The 19,033-nt window shown below is 54.4% G+C and overlaps 5 protein-coding genes across 5 annotated transcripts; 3 read left to right on the top strand and 2 right to left on the bottom strand.

Annotated features, from left to right (window-relative positions):
- Positions 1-631: 631 nt before the first annotated feature.
- GGS23DRAFT_493374 (kinase-like protein) lies at positions 632-3,454 on the bottom strand. Its single transcript, XM_051514414.1, has 8 exons — positions 2,688-3,454; positions 2,132-2,612; positions 2,051-2,075; positions 1,615-1,826; positions 1,478-1,542; positions 1,351-1,397; positions 1,077-1,248; positions 632-1,018 (listed from the first exon to the last, which is right to left on the bottom strand). The coding sequence occupies exons 1-8, from the start codon at positions 3,204-3,206 to the stop codon at positions 722-724; spliced, it is 1,818 nt and encodes a 605-aa protein (XP_051373017.1). The 5' UTR covers positions 3,207-3,454; the 3' UTR covers positions 632-721.
- A 1,603-nt stretch (positions 3,455-5,057) lies between these two features.
- Positions 5,058-8,801, top strand: GGS23DRAFT_493361 (T-complex protein 11-domain-containing protein). Its single transcript, XM_051514413.1, has one exon. The coding sequence runs from the start codon at positions 5,364-5,366 to the stop codon at positions 8,397-8,399; it is 3,036 nt and encodes a 1,011-aa protein (XP_051373016.1). The 5' UTR covers positions 5,058-5,363; the 3' UTR covers positions 8,400-8,801.
- Positions 8,802-9,239: 438 nt separating this feature from the next.
- GGS23DRAFT_604553 (DNA repair exonuclease) lies at positions 9,240-11,552 on the top strand (the record flags this gene model as incomplete). The annotated part of the gene is made up of 3 exons (XM_051519614.1): positions 9,240-9,261; positions 9,336-10,553; positions 10,600-11,552. 3 exons carry the CDS (start codon positions 9,240-9,242, stop codon positions 11,550-11,552), a joined length of 2,193 nt encoding a protein of 730 aa, XP_051373015.1.
- A 3,683-nt stretch (positions 11,553-15,235) lies between these two features.
- GGS23DRAFT_493254 (WLM-domain-containing protein) lies at positions 15,236-16,431 on the bottom strand. The gene has a single exon (XM_051514412.1). The coding sequence runs from the start codon at positions 16,328-16,330 to the stop codon at positions 15,281-15,283; it is 1,050 nt and encodes a 349-aa protein (XP_051373014.1). The 5' UTR covers positions 16,331-16,431; the 3' UTR covers positions 15,236-15,280.
- Positions 16,432-17,850: 1,419 nt separating this feature from the next.
- On the top strand, positions 17,851-18,703 carry GGS23DRAFT_595936 (putative HDEL sequence binding protein; the record flags this gene model as incomplete). Its single annotated transcript, XM_051518399.1, has 4 exons — positions 17,851-17,878; positions 17,943-18,001; positions 18,073-18,139; positions 18,210-18,703. The coding sequence occupies 4 exons, from the start codon at positions 17,851-17,853 to the stop codon at positions 18,701-18,703; spliced, it is 648 nt and encodes a 215-aa protein (XP_051373013.1).
- Positions 18,704-19,033: the final 330 nt, after the last annotated feature.

Genomic DNA, 19,033 nt, shown 5'->3' with positions numbered 1-19,033 from the left:
CATATCACGGCAATGGCATCCGAGAGTCCCAAACACCGAGCGCATGGACCAGGACTTTCAAGCAGGACATACTACGTGGTGCGTGCTATGTCGGCCTCAGACGCCCCAAACTGCGTATATCGAGCACGGAACCACACACGGAGCCATACTCCACGGATGGTTTGCTGATACCGACAGAAACATCTGGGTCTAGACCCCCTCCTTTGCTGTTCGCGGACCTGCACACCTCGAGATCGGTTTTCAGCCAATCGTTCGGCAACGTGCCCTCTCAACCCTGTCCCACTCGAAGGATTCGAGTAGCCGTCGAGATCCCCCGGCTCCCATCAGACTACTCCAGGGATAATCACATCAAGATCGGATAATCTTCTGTCGGTATATGGTCGGATGGACCCGAGGTGCCCCTATCTCCGATGTTTTATGTAGGTACCACACACTTGCACGTGGTCCAACGACAAGACTAGCCCGGTCTCTACATGCGTATACATGGGGACATAGATGCTCGGGACGCCGCCCCAAAGTTTCACGAGGCCTACATACGTAGATAATCCCAGGTCGGCCCGGCAGCTTGTACGACTTGGATGGCGTGTCTTCGTCATTGAATTAACGTAGCCTATACAGAGCCACATGCTGTGCTCTAGGTTATCGTCGCCGAAGACTAACTAGCCACGTCCAGGTCAAGTCGGGACATTGAAGTAGGGTCCGTTATCCACGCGTGTTGACGTTAGGACGCGTCCGTAAACATCTTCTTGACCCAGTTTCTAATGAAGGTGTCGGACTCGTCGGGATAGCTCTTTGCCACCCCGCTCCTCGCTTGTTGCATTAGGATCTGTAAACTTGGCCTGTCGTGAGGATTATGCCTCATGCATGCTGCTATTGTCCGGCGGAGCTCAAGATCGACAGACGCGTACTTCTCGTCAGTCATGAGTAACGAGCAATAGCTAACCGAGGTGAAAGGGCCGTCTTGGTGCGGTTCGGGCGGCGATGGAGGATAAAAACCAGTTATCATCATCCACATCGTCTGTTCAGATGTCAGGCCTTAATCCAAACTGTGGTTGCGTTCTTGGGAGGTGTATTACTTGCGCAATGCCCCAAACGTTCATCGGTGATCCATAGTTACCAGCAACAGCTTGTTCGGATATCTCAGGGCCGGAGCCATCTTTGGGTGCTACGAATTCCCACTCCAGTCCGAATTGCTCCGGAGCAAAGAACCCTTCCTTTCCGACCTGGCGGAATGCTAGGTAATAGTAACTGCGTTGCGATTCCTCTGATCAGCTCCAGAATTTATCGGGGAGATGACGGGGGATTCGTATGAAATCGTCGGGACGAAGGGGTTCATGACGTATTACATACTTTCCCTTATCAGGCTTGATCTCTTTTGAGCAGCCGAAGTCCGCGATCTATAGATACGTCGTCCATAGTCAATACATAGCACATACATGTAGACTACTAGTTAGCTCTGGTAACTTGAAACACGCACTTTCAATCGAGGGACTAGCTCGTGCTCGCCGTCTCCGGCACCGACGTCGAAGCCACCAACAAATACTAGTTAACCGTGAGACACTATTCGTCATCCGAGATCTCTGAACAGTGGCGTATGGAAACACCTTGACTCACTATTCCTAGGGTCGATGTCGAAGTGGACCAGACTTTTCCTTTTCCCTGCCCACCTACGAGTAAGAGGGGGGAGGTCTTCGAAAAGGTCGTTGCCGAGGACCTTCCAATTAGGCTGTCCGAGGATGGTTCCGGCATGTGCCATTTCACCTTCCATACTTCCGCTTTGTTCGGGCTTCTTGCGGCGCCGAGGATGGAACTTCCGCGGGGGGTATCTATAACCGCTATTAGTATGATGTGAGGTTTGCCGTGTTGTGTATCTGGTGATTCTATGGGGTCTATATCACGGAGGAAATGTAAAGGTCCACACCCCCTATTTGGAGACATAGGCCTGCATATAGCTTCCTCTACACGATAACTGGTAGCGAAGCACGTGCGTCTACTGCACCAGAGGGCGATGGGCATTAAAAGACACTCTGGGGACCTGGGCCACTCTTACTCCATAGCAACACAGGCTTTAACCACTAGTGACTTTGGTCAGCCAAGATATAGGTCGGGGAGGGGGAGAGCCAAGACACACAACAGGACCAAAAGGACCACAGAACACGATTGGGGACCTTCTCGCCCAAGTCGTTGATCTTGTAAATGAGATGTGCTACGTCGCCATTTTCCATAAATTCCAATAACAGATAATCCATGCGTAGCACGTCCAGGTCAGACGGGAAAGAAAGGTTCGGAAGGCCAGTGGCCCTCAAGTGGTGTATTTGGTGGATTCGGAGGCTTCGATCCATGATCTTTTTCTTCCTCGTTGCGGTCCTTTCTCGCCACTTCTTATGCTTCTCATTCATCGCTGCAGCGTCATTCCGAAGTCGCCATCTCCTCCGCTTTATCGGCGGCTTGTCGACGGGTTCATCCTCGCGACTCTCCTCGCCGCTCGACTCCCCTTCCTCGGAACTCGAGTCTAGAAGATCCGGAGGCTCGAACTCAAACGGCTTGTTGGGGATCACGTTGAGCTCCGTAGGGTCAATTCTCTGGATGCAATGGGCAGCGCGGGCCACTTTCTAAATGTGAGGGGGTGGAGTGGTCAGAAACACGTATGTGGGAGCAATATGCTCATGGTGATCGAGTAGGGTCACCTTTGTCATTTTCTCTTCACCGCGAATGTCGGAGTCCTCCCAACCGCGAAGAGCCACTTTCACGACGATGTCTCGATCCGGCACTCCAGGATGCTGGCTCTTCTGCTTGAATTGGGCTGTTAAGCCCAACCCACCATAGCCCAGAGGTCTTACGAAGATGAATGGACCCCGTGTGTCAAATGTGTTCTTGGTTTGGCGCAATCTTTCTCTCGCTCTGCTCATTTTAGGATTGTCGTCAGGTTGCGGCGCATCGAGGATATTAGCCCCCGGTAACCGTGGCAAGTATGGCTTTAGGGGGGGTTGCAGTATCGGTTGGTCGACAGGGACGAGCATCGTCTGCCTCCCGGGAAACGGATGGGCCAACCATGCTGTTCGATTCAAGGCTAAATAGTCATTGTTGTAGGCAGGACCTAGGCCCTCTGTCCGATATTTGTGGAATCTCCAATTTCGAGCCCGATACATCTCTTCGAAGTTCCGCGGCCAACGCGGCGGTTCTAGATAACCTTCGGCTTGCGCCATCGTGCCGTCCGAAATTAGAAGTCAACTTTTCGATACGCGCGATGTTCTGCTAGCTTGGTCCGACGAGGCACTTGAGGCGTTCCAGCCTGTGCGGCGCGATTTAGCTGGTCGTTTAAATCTGGCGAGTGTAATTTGAAACAGCGCAGCAGATACGGGCGAACTGGTCGTAGCTGGCACCCCTGCGGTGCTGTTTCCGGAGGCGGGAGAAAGCCATACTGGAAGGAGTTGCTATCTACGTGTGAAACAAACCCCTTCTCGAGTACCCAAAGGGGATGCCGGATCCGGGTCCCCGAGAATTGCGGCAGTGTGCTGTTGCTCTCCATACCAGACGGGCTTCGGGGATTTCAGGCGCACGGAGCTGAGTAGTTCACCAGCATCTCCCGCCAGACGCCCAACACTCTGGGTGGTTGTATTTTAAGTTTACGGCCTGTCGACAATCCTCTAGCTAGGTACGCTTGAATGCATTGTATGCTGCGATGCAACCCAACTGGGGCCGTTAGAGAGTATTTAGGTGGAATAGGCCGCGTTGGTAAGTTGGCTTGTCCTCTCGCCTTTGTGTGAACAAATAGGTAGTAGGTAAGGTCACACTATTAGGTATGCGACGTGCAACCCACCCACCCCTGTGGCACCTAAAGGCATCCAGGCATCCAGAATGGAGCCCTGCGATTGGTCAGATTGAAGAAAAACGCACACAGCTAACTGTTCGTAAAACGCTGTATTTAAGCCCTTTTAGCAGTTTAGTTTTTACACCTTCAATTGATCAACTAGGTTCAGCTTTCAACACGTCCTGCATGCCTTACAATTAAGGCAGCGAGGCTCCGAAAGTGAACCGCCATTACGCACACCCCCCTAGACGCTCAAGGTATGCATGTATGCGTCTACCGGATTTGGGGCCGAGCAGGTGCTGTTAGAATCCACGCTATTATGTGAGCAGGTAGAAGAGGCTTCTTTGATAGAGAAGGCGGAAATGATGGAAGCAGAAAGAACGCGGGAACGGTTCTAGGGAGTCCGTAGGCAGGTAAGGCTTACTAAAGCCGAGCGATCACCACGCGCGCATCGGTCCCGGATCCTACCTTAGGTACCGGGCATGTTCCCAGAGTCCCAAGAGGAGACACTACCTGGCCCATACTCGTCTAACGGGCAATTCACAGGTAAAACCTTCGGTACCGTACCAGACTGGGTCTGAGACGTGACCTCCTGGATCTGGCCCTCTCCGGCAATGCATGCCACATGTACCTAACGCAAGCAGCTACATGAAGAATGGCCTGGCCCTGTGCATGTACCCGTGTAGATACAGACGGGGTGGTACCTTGCCGATGGTACTTTGCGTGCCCGGTGCTGGTGGGTACTACACAGCTACCTACCTCCTACCTAAGGTAGTGGTGACTGGCCGCTAAAACAGATGGATCTGACGGGATCCCTCTGGTATTGCGTTACGTCTTCACTTCGTGCTCTCAGTTCAACTTCCCAAGCCTTACCAATCCTTTTTCTCCTCGTCCCTGTCCACCCGTCAACCGTTTTCCAACACCTAGTATTCCCTCCCATTACCCTTCTCCCATCCCGTTCCGTCAGCTCGGACACTCGGTTTACGAGTCCTGCAACCTTCGTCCGTGTTGCGACTCCTTTATGCCGACATATGCTTCATCTCTCTCTCTCTCTCTCTCTCTCTCTCTCTCTCTCTCTTCTCTTCGTCTCCGTCTGTCCCGCTCTCTTTTCTTCTCGCCTCTTATCATTTTCTTTTCTGTTGAGGCCCCATCGTAGGCTTCTCCGCGTTTCTTGAGGCCGCCACCAGTTGGACGCCACTATTTCGATGCCCACTCGTTCCCACTTAGAGTAGTGCGTCACTTTGTTGTTGGCCTGTGGTTGGAGAGCGTCGCGCCAAACGGACTGCGACAACAACAAAGATCGGGTTTGCCAGCTCCACGACCCGGACAAGGACAAATCGCAGCGCACACGTGCCGAATCTGGTGCCTCAATACAGGACATCGATCTTTTCGGGGCCATTGTTTTACGCCCCACCGGCTTTTGGCTTGCCTTCCTCCTCTACCCACCCTCAACCCTCCCCGGACAAGTGCGTTTATAACGCACACAAGACTCGAGCCGCCTTGGACAGGTGCGTTTATAACGCAAACCCACCCGCCTAGCCCTCTTATCATCATGCGTCGCGTTTCCGCAGATTTAACCGACCCCTGTCGAAATATCGAGGAGTCGGTAGGCATGCCGGACCCGTCATCATCTATTGATCCCGACCTGGATATGGAGCTGAGTGTGGAAGAGGAGGGTGCCCGAATCTATACCCCGCCTCCGCATATCGCTGCACGATTCTACCGACCTAGTCAAAGTCGCCGAAAGGACTCGGCCGCCTCGTCGCGCCGCAACTCCATCTCCTCTGCTCATTCCCGATCTTCGCACGGCTTTGCTCACCATGGCGGCCCCCAGAGCAAATACATCGCCCAACAGATGCGTCGCGCCTCTATCCTGGAGGACAGGAAAGCCCGCTTGGCCGACAGGGCGGCGCACGCCGAGAAAGTCCGCCTTAGAGCTGCCCTGGCAAAAGCTGGTCATCACAAGATCTCTAATTTGGAGGAGCGCGCGTTAGCTGCGGCACAGGCCAGGGAGAAAAATCTGGCCGAGATTGTTGCGGCGTGCGCCGAGGAAGTCAAGCGGGCTAAGGCGGTGGCCGAGAGCATGAAGGAGAAGAGAGAGCAGGAGCTTCGTAAGCTCAAGTCTCAGATGGAGGAGCGATTGGCTGAAGCTGAGAAGAGGAGGGAAGAGCTGCGTAACCGGCAGGCTTCTAGGCGCTCTAGAGGCCAAAGCTTGACAACTAAGAAATCCGAGAGCGGTAGTCTCCCGGAAGAAGAAGAACATGAATCCTCGAGCATGAGTGACATCGCTGTCATGAGCGAGGACGTGGCAGCATTCAAGATTCAGTGGTGGTGGAGAGGTGCGCTGAGAATGCGGGCGGTGCAGCAGTTCTCGGGATTGAGGCTGAACATTGACAGTGTTAGAGATACATCGTTTGATCAGGTGGCCGACCTTCTTGCTCAGGAGCGAGTGCTTTTGCTTACGGCGAGAGTATTGCGTATCTGTGGTTTACAGGAAGGGGAAGCAGGGTCAGTGGATGAGATGACGGCTGTCCGCACGTTCTTGAGTGCCTACTTGATCCTGGGCCACCCCACCCAGGTGCTGAGTAACAAGGATGAAAAGGGCGAACAGGAGCAGGTTGGATCCTTTCAAGGGCAGCCCATACCTCGTGATGATCTAGCTAATCCTCAATTACAGGATCTCGTCGCCAAGGCACGAGATTTGCTGATCTCTTTTGAGAACATACTCTCCCGATTGACCTCTATGAACAACCACACGCCTCCTCCATTGTTGCAAGGGGCCCTGTCGGAGTCATACGCGACTTTCCACAATGCCTTCATAGCGTGGAAGGCCCGCGATTCGAATGCGTTGGTCGAGGTCATGATCTTACAATTCGTCGAACTCGACGCAATCCTCCAAACCGTCAAGGAGCGTACTGAAGAAGCCGTTACCGAAACGTACCGGCAGAGTATCAAGGACAACCAATTGATGCTGATGGTTCGCATTAAACGACTTGCTGGTCCTGAACGGGGTAAGAAAATGATTTTCGAAGCTATCAAACAGGCGAGGAAGGCTCGGGCGGCAAAGAAGCCCGCGGGCGACATGAGACCGAGAGTCGCAGAGCATTCCCTGGACGACGGCAGCGCCGTAGGGGACCACGCCACAGCAGAGCACGTTGTTTCGTCGCAGCTGCAAACGCTCACGCCACCGTCCACCCCGCTTGCGGAGAGGGACCTGAAGCAAGCTATGATACAGTCGAAATATCCCCCGATACTGCCGGATAACCGAGTCATTGTTCACGAGCTAGCGATCGATCGAGAATATCGCATCGAATACCAGCATTTCCAGGAGCAGCACAAGCTACGTATGGATCCCCTCTTCGAGGATTTGAAAGTCGGCCCCAGAGACGAAGAAAAGGAATTTCATTATCTCATCATCATGGCCAACTACATCAGGGATAGGCTTCAGCATCTGGTTAGGCCAGGCTCACCCATGCACATCTTTATCGGCGAGATTCTCGACACCGAGGTCGCACAGCGGCAATTTCTAGCTGGCAGTTTCTCGTATGAGAAGTTCTTCTCCTCGATGGGATCGCTACTTCCCAAGCTCTGTGCGCCCGTCCGCGACGACGAGGTTAAGGACCTGATTGAGAACAAGATTAGCCAGGGTCACATCGTGGACCGCCTCGAGGCGCTCATCTCGTTTATCGACACGATGCTCTATGATTACGCCAACTATATGTTGCAGGTTGCGGCGCCAAATCTTGTCAAGCACGCTTCGGAGTATGAAGCCAAGAGATTCGCCGAAGAGCTAGACAGTGGCAAGGTCACACTATCTCGCGCCGAAGTTTCGTGGCGAAGCGCGCGTGCCAAGGTGCACGCTGATGTGGCGCGGCGGGACCCCGAGGGTATCAACCACCCGCGCTCACGGCCCACGCCGGACAAGATCTATTGGCAGATGCTGTTGGACGAGTTCACTCAGCCATCGCCTTCAGACGATACCATACCAGAACCCCTCGCCCTAGACACCAAGCGTCGTTCTCGCATAGGCGGCCGGATGATGCGTATCGTTACCGCCGGCGCTATCCTCCTACAATGCAAGAATCTTCTCAAGCGTGACGTTCGGACCCCCTGGAAGACGGAGGCCGGCCGCATCTTGAGTGTTCTCGAGTCCATGGACGACGATGTGAAACCGCTCCCACAGGCCACCGCGGTTCATGGCATCATGGCAGCGCTGGAGGCCGGACGGTTGATGCCGACCGCGACCAAGGCGCACCTACAAGCGCTCGTAACAAGAGTGCTTGCTGATAGCGTGGATACGAAGCGCGACAATACGGACCCGAGAGAGCCGGTGTTGAGATTGCTCTTGGCGCGGATAAGGGGCCATATACTGGCTAGGCTGCAAGCCGGCTCCGCAAGCGAGAAGGTGAAGGCTACTAGCATGGCCGGGGAGAAGCTTGCAGGTCTCGGACTCCCCGAGTTTGTAGAAAAGGTGCGAGAGGTGGTGGATGAAATTGTTAGGCTGGGGGCCGTGGATCGGGAGGCCCATGGAGTGTGGTGGGAGGAGCTGGCCGAGAAGGTGGAAAGAGACTCTGCTGCCAGCCAGTAGTCGCGCATATGCACATGCGCATGGTTGCATGACATCGATGGAGGAAATGCATATTGTCAATATCGGATGAAAGGCAATGAGCATACAGGGGGGAAGCGATTTGGGTACTTGGTTTCCGCATTTCGAATTCGGCACAGGGCGTTCCCCCCGGTGGGTATTTAACACGCATGCACGCACATGTGCTCGAGGACGGCGGTTCGGATGTTTGGAACCGTATGCGTGCGTTGTGGCGGGTTCACTTTTGTTGCTTCGCTGCTTTAAGAATAGGCATACAAAACGTCGAAAGCTGAACCTGGCTTATTGATTGAAAAAGGAGATAAAACTAAGCGTAAAAACAGCTAATTCAACAGCTTTTAAATACGGCTGCTTTTGCAGTTGAAGCGCTGTTGCGTTTCGTGCGTTTTGTGCCCTCGAGCTGCTTCGGACAGAATAGCCGTCGTAAAATGATTCCTATCGAAGTTACTCGTTACATCCCTAAAGTGGCATACAGAGATATATATATCTCCATGCAATATATCGAGTTATAGGCATCCAATCGAGATACCCGTCATGTACCCAATGAACAGGCACGTGACTTCGAGCTGGTAGGGCAGGACGCGCGCCGCGTTCCGAGTCTGGGCAGCTCCACCTTCTCGTTCCCTCTGGAGCTCCGTGAATTCAGCCTTCGAAGTAGGTAATTCAACAACAAATAATGATTATCCGCACTGCCTTTTCCCGTCGCGCATTTTGTACGGGAATGTGGTATTTGTGGTGATTTGGGCGGTAGTTTGGGGTGCATCTCTCTACGTACTGGCGTTGATTCGTCGCTCTTAACACGCCGCTTACCTCAACTTCCTCAACATGCCGGAATCACAGTTTACGGGTATGTCTTTACTACCAGTACTCACTTCTTTTCTCGCCCCGCAGATTGTAAGTTGACCATACCCGATGGTGTAGAGGCGGATACCATTCGCATTCTCGTTGCCACCGACAACCACGTGGGCTACGAAGAGCGTGATCCGATCCGTGGCGATGATAGCTGGAAGTCGTTCGACGAGATCATGAACCTGGCCCGGAAGGAGGATGTGGATATGGTGCTACTAGGCGGCGATCTGTTCCACGAAAACAAACCGTCCAGGAAGTCCATGTTTCAGGTGATGCGGTCGCTTCGGAAGAACTGTTTAGGTATGAAGCCGTGTGAGCTGCAGTTCCTCAGCGACGCGAACGAGATCTTCGGCGGCGCTTTTGGCCATGTAAACTACGAAGACCCCGACATCAACATCTCCATCCCCGTCTTCTCAATCCACGGCAACCACGACGACCCGAGCGGAGAAGGCAATTTTTGTTCTTTGGACCTGCTTCAGGTTGCGGGACTCGTCAACTACTTTGGGCGCGTGCCGGAGACAGATCGCATAGAAGCCAAGCCCGTTCTTCTTCAGAAGGGTCTCACTAAGCTTGCGCTGTATGGCATAAGCAATGTGCGTGACGAGCGGATGTTCCGGAACTTCCGTGATCATAATGTTCAGTGGTTCAGGCCGAATCAGCAATCTAGCGATTGGTTCAATATGCTTGCTGTTCACCAGAATCACCACGCACATACCGCGACCGGATATCTACCCGAAAATATGCTGCCTGAATGGCTGGATCTAGTCGTATGGGGCCATGAGCATGAGTGTCTGATAGACCCCTCCCACAATCCGGAGACGGGCTTCCATGTCATGCAGCCGGGGTCCTCGGTTGCCACATCGCTAGTCCCGGGTGAGGCCGTCGCCAAGCACGTTGCCGTTGTCAGCATCGCCGGTAGGGATTTCAGCGTCGAGAAACGCCGCTTAAAGTCGGTCCGCCCTTTCATGGCAGGCGAGATTGTCCTTGCGAGCGACAAACGATTCAAGGGTCTGGAGAAGAAGAAGGAGAACAGGCAAGAGCTTACGCGGAAATTGATGGAAGTCGTTGAGGAAATGATCGACGAAGCAAATGCCGAGTGGGAGTCCGTCCAAGATGGTTCTGTACTTGGCGGGCGACCACTGCCTTTAATTCGCCTAAAGGTCGAGTATACAGCTCCGGAGGGGGGCCACTACGATATTGAGAACCCACAACGATTCTCTAACCGGTTTCACGGCAAGGTCGCAAACACTAACGACGTAGTGTATTTCTACCGGAAGAAGACGGCACAGAGTAAGTGGCTCACCTGACACTGGGTGGCATTCCTAACCTTTAACAGAGAGGGGAAAAGCCGGCGGGGAACTGCCAGAGGAGCTATTGGCTGCCATAGAGGAGATCGACGAGATCAAAGTCGACAGGCTCGTGGAGGAATTTCTCTCCGCTCAGGCACAATCCCTAAAGATCCTTCCTCAAGCGCCATTTGGCGACGCAGTCAACCAGTTCGTCGATAAAGACGACAAGCACGCCATGGAGTCATTCGTGAGCGAGTCGCTTGCAGAACAAGTAAAGCAAATGTTGTCGCTCGAGGGCAACGACGAGGACCTTGAGAGCGCTATGGAGAAAGTCAAAGAGAGGCTCGAGCAACAATTTGCCGCGGGCAATTTGAAAATGGCGAGGAAACGTAGGTATAAGCCGAAGCCGGACGTATGGGACTCAGATCTCGACGGTCATTGGGAGGACCAGCCAGAGGCAATCGACCACACGATAAGTCCCACCGTGGAAAAGCCACAAGTAACCCAACCCAAGGGCCGGGGACGAAAGGCGGCACAGGTCGTAGTTGATGACGAAGACGATGAGGATATGGACGATTTCCAGGAAGACCCGCCAGTACCAAAAAGAAGAGGCAAGGCGGCCGCAACGACAGCAGCCAAGCCAAAAGCAGCGCCCGCTAAGGCACCAGCAAAGACAACAGCGGCTAGAGGACGGGGTCGTAGGGCACAAGTTATTGAAGATGACGAAGAGGAGGAGGAAGATGTTGTGATGGACGATGATGAGTATGACCCTCCCGCTCCTCCGCCGCCACCGCCACCTCAGCAAGAGAAACGCACGAGAGCGAGCGCGGCACCTGCGAGATCACAACCACGCCGGGCCGCGGCCGCACCCAAAACGCGGCAGACAAGGCTCAACTTCTCATCGCAGAAGGCAACACAGCAGGAGCCCTTGGAGATCAGCGACGACGAGATATCGGATGACTTCGAGTCGGTCCCTGACACTCGGACTCGTCGGCGCTGAAAATCCTCCGGGAATGGGGTCACTTGGTACAGCGTTACATCGTCGATCAGACCGTGAAGAAGGGGTGGCACGGTTCCTATGTGTGTACGTACTTACAGGGCCGATACGGCCAAGCCATGCTACGCACACAAGCACGTACGTGTCAGTACACCAATATTTACGACGGTCTCTCGCTGCGCACCTAGGTATACGGTACCTCTCTGTTTAAAGGGGGTGTCACTCTACCAAATCACCTTCACCGAGCCTGACAGCAGCGAGAACTCACATCCGTGGATACGGTTGTAACTGTAACCGAGTCGCGATGGATGTTTCGGTGGGTTCCACTGCGTCGGAGCCGCATGCACTACAACGTACGGCATTAGGGGCCAGGGACTGAGACTATTGGAGACTGCGGCGTCTCAGAAGGCGACTGCAGGTGAGGGAGCACCGACTTCCCGGCCTTGGACCTTCGGTGCCATCGATGGTACGAATCGAGTAGTTTGACTTGGTATTATCGGCATGTCGTTTCTCAGTGCATTATGGCCGGTTGTGGATCGAAATCGACTTGGCAGCATGTGTCCCCCCTTTTCCGCTTTCTCCGTATCGTTATTCCCCATTGACGTACCGGCCAGAGAAGCGTTTTAAGCGGGATGTTCGAGGCATGTTTCATCGCAGACTGGCGGGCTGGCGTTTTACTTGAAGCTCGCGGGGCCTTCCCAGATGGCCATATAAACTCGAAAGCTTTGCCCTCTTATACTCGGGCAAACACGGGAGGGAGGGAAGGGGTTAATTCTACTCGCTTATGGCACCCGCAACAGGATCCTCGATATTGTCTAGCCCGTAACGCGACGGCTAGTCCAACCTGATCGTGAAGTTGAGGCAGAACATCATACCGACTGCTGTAACTTGGGAATGATAAGATGGTACGACTTGGTGAATTATAGGTATATAACGTGGGCGGCCCCAATCGTCTCGTGAGAAGCCTATATAAGTTTAGCCCACGAGGGACTCTTATGATGGAGCAAAGATGGACATTAGGTCTCTTTAGCCAAGTTATATAATACTGATAGTAGATCGACATGCTTCGATATTCTCCATAGGTGTTACGCGACTGGGTAGAGGGTCAAAGGGGTGTAGATAGACACTTCGACTGACTACATTTGAATTAAAGGGACTTCGCGTCGTGATCATGCCTATGGCAAGTTGGTCTTCTAACTCATGATAGAGTTAGCTGGCCCTCGGCAACACGCATACACACCCATATGGATCGTGATGCACTACCCAGTAGTAGACCGGATTGGCATGCGATCTAGTTCAACAGAACGTACGGGTGACATCCTCAAGATGCCCCTACCTAATGATCAACCTAGCTTTCTCGTTGTCCCGCCTCGTGGGCGTCCAATCCCCCCCCCTCTCCTTTAGGGGAGAACACGTCCGCTTGCTTTCCTTTAGACTCTATGGCGTTCGAGGCGCCCTCCACAGGTTACCATGTTTTGGGAGACACCTGTTGTTAGCTCGCGACTACCTCCGTTTAAATAGTCGACTAACCACCTCAAGAGACAACAATTTATGGAGGCGCGGATAGAGTGTAACTTTTGTATATCTCTGCCCATAGTTAGGTAGGTCAGGGATCGGTGCCCGCGTAGAGTAAACACGAGCAGACACGATGTTGGGGACCCGGGAACCGCATGAAGGGCGGACTAGGTTTTCATACCAATCGTCTATCTCGGAAAGGGAACAATGATAATTCGCAAGCACGTACGAGCATAGAATCTAGCCGACCGTAGCGGATCTTCCTGAGACCACATTGAAAAGACACCCGGCTTGCAGCGCACTCCGCAAGCTCGTCTATCTAAAAATGTATACCATATTCTCCTTCCTCGTCATCCTAGGACCTCATCACGACCTCCACGGCGACTACATCTGACCAACTCACTGGAGGGAACTCCTCCGCTTCCGTGTCCCCCACCCCTTCTCCGCCTCCTTCTCTAGCGTCGGGACCGCCGACAACGGCAGCGCGAACGAGGAGCGAGAAGCCGACCCCGAGACCAAGTGCTTTCGTGAGGTCGGGGGTTCGCTCGAGTTGGGGCGCTATGACGAGCGGTTCTTCCGGGGGCAGGTGGCGTAGGCGGAGCTCGGGCGCCGCTCCAACGACACGCTGCACGAATTCGCGTTCGCGGAGGGGAACGAAGACGACGGCGGCGGGGAGCGGGGGTCGGGGCTGCAGTCACAGCTGGGCTATATCGGGAGCGACAGCAACGACGGCCGCCGCCGCAGGTTTGTGAGCAAGACGTACCTCCTCGACTACAACCCGCACCACGCGGACGCGGACCGCGGCAACGGCGCCAACGTGATCGACGCGCGGTGGATCGACGTGAGCAACGGACTGTTCTTCGACATCACGGGGCTCGCGGAGCGCGACCCGGCCGGCGACCCGGGCGTCGGGAGCTGCAAGAACAACCACTACTACCGCACGTCCGAGCTGTTTCCGCTGCGGCGCGCCGAGTTCGAGGGTGCCCCCGCCAACGCGCCCTACGCCTTCGACAGGATCCTCATCGACGCGTACGGTGCCGATAGCCTCGTCGCTGCGCGGTGGGCGGGGTGAGTAGGCTTTCTCTTCTCTCCTCCCCGTCCGCTTCCCCCCTTCCCCTTAATCTTTGATTAGTATAGAGAAATGCTCGCTTTTCTTCTTCTGACACTCTACCTCGTGCTCGGTATCAGCAAATTCCGCAAATTGACACAGGAGATCTTCCAGACATCGCTGGGAGCCGGAGCGCAAGAAACGGATCCAGATCCCGGACACGGTCCCGAGCGAGGAGGAAGGAAGAGGGGGGGAGGGAAGCGATGCGCAGCAGGCCGCACTAGAAGCAACAGGATGATGGCGGCCAGGCTGCCCCCGTAGTTGTAGTAGAAGAGCCCGTTGGTGAGGGAGCTTGCCAGGGTTAGACGCCTTAACCCAGACCCGTGCCGCTGGCCTGAACCCCCCCCCCCCCCCCACCCTTCTGTGAATAGGGGGCATTGCACACACTCTCAAGCCATGTGCCCGACACGAGACACGGCGCTAATAAATCCCACGAGGGAATCCGGGTTACATGACTCGATTCAGCCCAGATTCAAAGGCCGAGGTGCTGGGAAGCTAGGAATTGTTTGATGTTTTCTTTGGATTTATTGATTCTTTCCAACCTCCGTGATCCGTAAACGAAAAAGGGTGGCTAAGGAGGGAGCAGCAGACAAATTAAGGCGGATATTAAGCTGGGCCTCAGATGGACGCGTATCCGGGAACGACTTCTACCGGAGGTGAGTATGCGCAGAGCATCATGAATTGCCTACAGACGAGCGTCGCATGTTTTTCTTCGTCGGTACGTAATAACACAATTTTTTTTTGCATCTATTTTGACACGAAGGAGGAGCTTTTCCTATCATGCACAGCGCGCACGCTGCGGGGGTATATGGTTTTCGACCTAGTTCGAAAACATGAAAAGATCACTTCGCTGTACTGTGAAAGGCGATACTTGGTGTCTGTGAGTTGTGTGTATACCAGACAACTTGTTCGTGCGAAACCTCCTCGCTCATATTGCTACGTCCTTCAAACGCCATATCCGGATCCGATGTACCATAAAACGCCCCCAACATTTTCATCACTACCAGCTATACCGTGACTGCCAGCCTGTTGCAGCTGCCTATAGGGTAGGATGACGGGTCATTATCATGCTGATCGTGTCTGTCGTATCCTCGAGCCCAATGCGTCTTTACTTGCCTCCCGAGCCTGTAGTCTCCTCGTCGGACTTGGACTGTTTCGTTTTCCTGATGCGCTCCTCGGCCGCTCGCGCTAGGACCTCTCGTCTAGTTAGTGCATCGTCGCCAGCGGCGCTAGTACCGGCCGACGGCCTGCTGTTGGTACCGCTGCCGCTGCCGAGCACAAACTCGCCACCGGTCCAGCCGCCGTGGTCGTAGGCGACCTCGTCGCTCTGCTCGGGCTCGTAGAACTCGGCATCGCCGACGCTCCTGCCGCCGCTCTTCCAGTCAGCGGCGGCGACCTCGCGCTCGATCTGGTGGCACAGGTCCCAAAAGTTGCGGTCGTGGTCACCGTGGACGTTGTGGGTGAGCTCGTGGCACAGGGTCTTGCGGATGATCTTGTAGTCGCGGTAGCCGTCGTAGGCGTCTGTGCGTAGGCGCAGCTCAATGATCTGGCCCCGGTTGCGGTTCAAGCCGAGGGTGCGCGTCGTGCCCTCGTGCGAAGCCTCCGTGTACGCGAGCGGGTCCATCTCGGTCAGCAGTCCGACGCTAAACTTGTGCTTGAGCATCGCTGCACGGATGCCTGGGTCCTCCTTGAGCCGCTTGAGGAACTCGAGTGAGCGCTGCGGGTTCGGCAAGTTCGGAAGCGGCCGCAGCTCCATAAAGGTGTACGTGCTCTCCTGTTGCGCGCGTCTCATTTTACGGGGGCCGGCTGCTTTGAGGTGACCACTCCTTGCGGTGGCGCGGCGCTCTTGTCGCGAGGCAGCTTGCTGCGAGGCCGAGTTTAGGGAGACGACCTCCTCGCTGGAGGCGCCGACCAGAGTGATCTTCTTGTTCTGGAGGTCGGCAACGGGGCGGTCACCGAAAGGGGCCTTGAGTAGACCAAGCTTCGCGACTATGAGCTTCTGGTTGGTGACGGGGATAGAATAGACAGCCTGGATCTCGTCGGCGAGGTTGGCGATCGTTGCAGCGGGGTCCATGTCGAAATCGGCTTGTTCCCCATGGTGGAATATACTAATGGTGATGGCCTCGGGCTCAGACGAAGCCTCGCTAGGTTCTGCCATAGTTGCCGAGGAATATGATTCGGATAGAATGCCGTTTCGGGGGGAGACGCAGGGACGGACGTTATTTGGCTCAGTCTGGTGGTCTGGTGGAGCGAGCAAGGCAAGTAGAACGATGGATGAAAGGGTAACGAAAGAGTCGACTACTCTCGCCTGCGTCTTTAAGTGAAGGATGCTAGCGACACGACAGCGGTGGTCGAATGTTCTACAAGGGCGCCGTCGCCGGTTGCCATCCGATGGGTTGGTTTGTCAAGGCGGCTTTGTAATCTACGTCAGCGCTGTTCCTGTTGATGGATGCGATCCGATGTTCAGTACGTACATGAGATACGGGTACCTGTCGTAGTAGGTTAGGTTAGGTACCTACCTACCCTACGTGCCTCAAGATGGTCAATTCTACAGCAAGTACCCTGGGTACCTGACCTGACAGAGCCTGAGGTTCTCTTCTAACGTGTCCCTACCTTCCACCTCTCAGGTGTGTACCTACCTGCCTACCTAGGTACCTAGGTAAGTACCTACCCCCCTACCTCCTAGGTTCCTACCTAGGTACCTAGGTACCTATGTCTGTAGGCATTTCCGTAACTGAGGTACCTACCTTTGACGTAGGCAGTTTGAGATTAGGCTAGGTACGTACTCAGCATGTGCATTCTACACGTATTTCGTCGAGAGATACAGCTCTCCTATGCCCAGCCAGCCGCTAACCAATAAGAAATCAGGAACGGGTTCATGAGTGTGACATCATCTATCACAGCAGCTTGTGGCTTGACAATATATTGTTTTGTTTTGGATAATTCGGTGTCTTGCCGTCCAAAAGGTTGGTAGCCCTCACAAAACAATCCCGCTTACCTGCCTACCCAGGTACTCAGTAGGTGCTCATGTACGGGATAGGAGGCAGGTATAGGTATGCAAGGTACTATGAGTAGGTATGAGTACATGCCTACAGCAACTCGCTCCACCACCCCAGCTGAGCCACATCTGGACCTTAGGTAGGTAGGTAGGTACTTGCCAATCCCTGTTTGCAGGGTACCTGCCTCCCTGCCTAAGGTACCTACGGACCGAGCAACCTTGAGGCAGGGGATGGAAGGCCGGGCATCTATTTTCGTGTAGCGCTAGGTTAGGTACCTAATGTATGCATGCATGTATGTACATAACACTTCTATGTAGGTACCTACCACCCAAGCTGGTCCTTCCCTGCGCCGACAAGAAGCAACTCTCGCCCAGCCGGAAAGTCCAATCATACGTCAAGCGCGTTCCATCCCAGCGCTGATGTTGGCATTGTGTCCTTTCGGCCAAACCTGAACCAAATCCTCAATTCTGTCCGCGCCAGTTTCCCTCCCCATACCTCCAACCACCACCCCTCCCTCCCACCGCCCGCCTCTGCGCCGTGGATCGCATATGTCTGTTGGCCGTTTACTCGTCACCTCTTCACTCAATTAGCTCTACGAGGGCTACTCGCTAGGCCGAGCCGACACGTTGTCCGTAACCGTTGCCTGCTAGGAGCTTTGCTCCCCCCTCCCGTCCTGACCATGCCGCTCAATGTCTTTCGCGTCGTCGGTGAGTAGCGATCCGTCGCAGTCGCAACCCCTCCGAGGCAGACCGTGCTGATAGCTGTTTCTAGGGGACTTCTCCCATTTGGCCTCCATCTTCATTCTTCTCCACAAGATGACCGCCGTCAATGTTTGTCGTTCTCTTCCCGTGCCCAGGGCCGCCGGGGGCCGCGAGTGGCTGCTAACAGCATAACTCCACAGGGGTGCTCCGGCATTTCCTTCAAGTCCCAGGCCTTGTACTTATTAGTCTACGTTACCAGATATCTAGGTAGGTTTCCGTCCGGCTTCGACGCCATGACGAGCCCAAGAAGTGCACACACTTACACCACTCCCGACAGACCTCTTTAGCACCTCGAGCATCTATAATATCGTCTTCAAGATCCTCTTCATCAGCAGCCAGGGCTACATCATTTACCTCATGACAACCAAGTTCAAACCCACCCACGACCCGAACCTCGATACTTTCCGTGTCCAATATCTCCTGGCCGGCGCCGCCGTCCTCGCCGTCCTCCTACCGTACAAGTACACCGTGTCGGAGATTCTCTGGGCCTTCTCTATCTGGCTAGAATCCGTCGCTATCCTTCCGCAGCTGTTTATGTTGCAGAGGACCGGCGAGGCCGAGGTCATCACTACTCACTACCTGTTCGCGCTCGGTATCTACCGCACCCTTTATATCCCCAACTGGATATACAGGTACATCACCGAGCCCAACCATCAGATCGATTGGATCGCCATCGTCGCAGGCATCATCCAGACTATCTTGTACAGCGACTTCTTCTGGATCTACTACCAGAAGGTCCTCAAGGGCCAGAAATTCAAGCTGCCCGTATAGGCGCGTCGAGGGTGTAACTCGATCTCCCATCGCTAGGAGCGAAGGACGTCCCCACGGTGCCGCTTACGGCGATCGGACTTCTACCGGATATCTGTGCTCTCCTAGCTCACTAGTGACCCCGGCGAGGATCTGCGAGGGGTTCTCCCCTCAAATCTAACGAACAACACGAATTTAATGTTGGCGGATACTCAGGACGATTCTTCTATAGAACGTGTCTTCTCACGGCGTGTTGGTGTGCATGGCTGGCGTTGGGTCTGACGGAAGGGGGGGAGGGGGCTGAAGGGATCTCGGCTACAAAATGCCCGGCCTTGAAACAGGATGTATTTGTAC

This window comes from Durotheca rogersii (genome assembly GCF_024521655.1).
Source record: "Durotheca rogersii strain YMJ 92031201 chromosome Unknown GGS23scaffold_7, whole genome shotgun sequence".
Lineage (NCBI taxonomy): Eukaryota > Fungi > Ascomycota > Sordariomycetes > Xylariales > Xylariaceae > Durotheca > Durotheca rogersii.
This window is presented reverse-complemented; position numbering and strand designations above follow the sequence as displayed.

Bases quoted from the DNA above. Each gene is read 5' to 3' on its own strand.
- GGS23DRAFT_493374 (XM_051514414.1), bottom strand. From the start codon at position 3,206: ATGGCGCAAGCCGAAGGTTATCTAGAACCGCCGCGTTGGCCGCGGAAC. The intron at 1,543-1,614 runs GTGAGTCAAGGT...ACGGTTAACTAG, and splicing joins CGACATCGACCCTAGGAATA to TATTTGTTGGTGGCTTCGAC. The intron at 1,398-1,477 runs GTGCGTGTTTCA...ACGTATCTATAG, and splicing joins AGCTAGTCCCTCGATTGAAA to ATCGCGGACTTCGGCTGCTC.
- GGS23DRAFT_493361 (XM_051514413.1), top strand. From the start codon at position 5,364: ATGCGTCGCGTTTCCGCAGATTTAACCGACCCCTGTCGAAATATCGAG.
- GGS23DRAFT_493254 (XM_051514412.1), bottom strand. From the start codon at position 16,330: ATGGCAGAACCTAGCGAGGCTTCGTCTGAGCCCGAGGCCATCACCATT.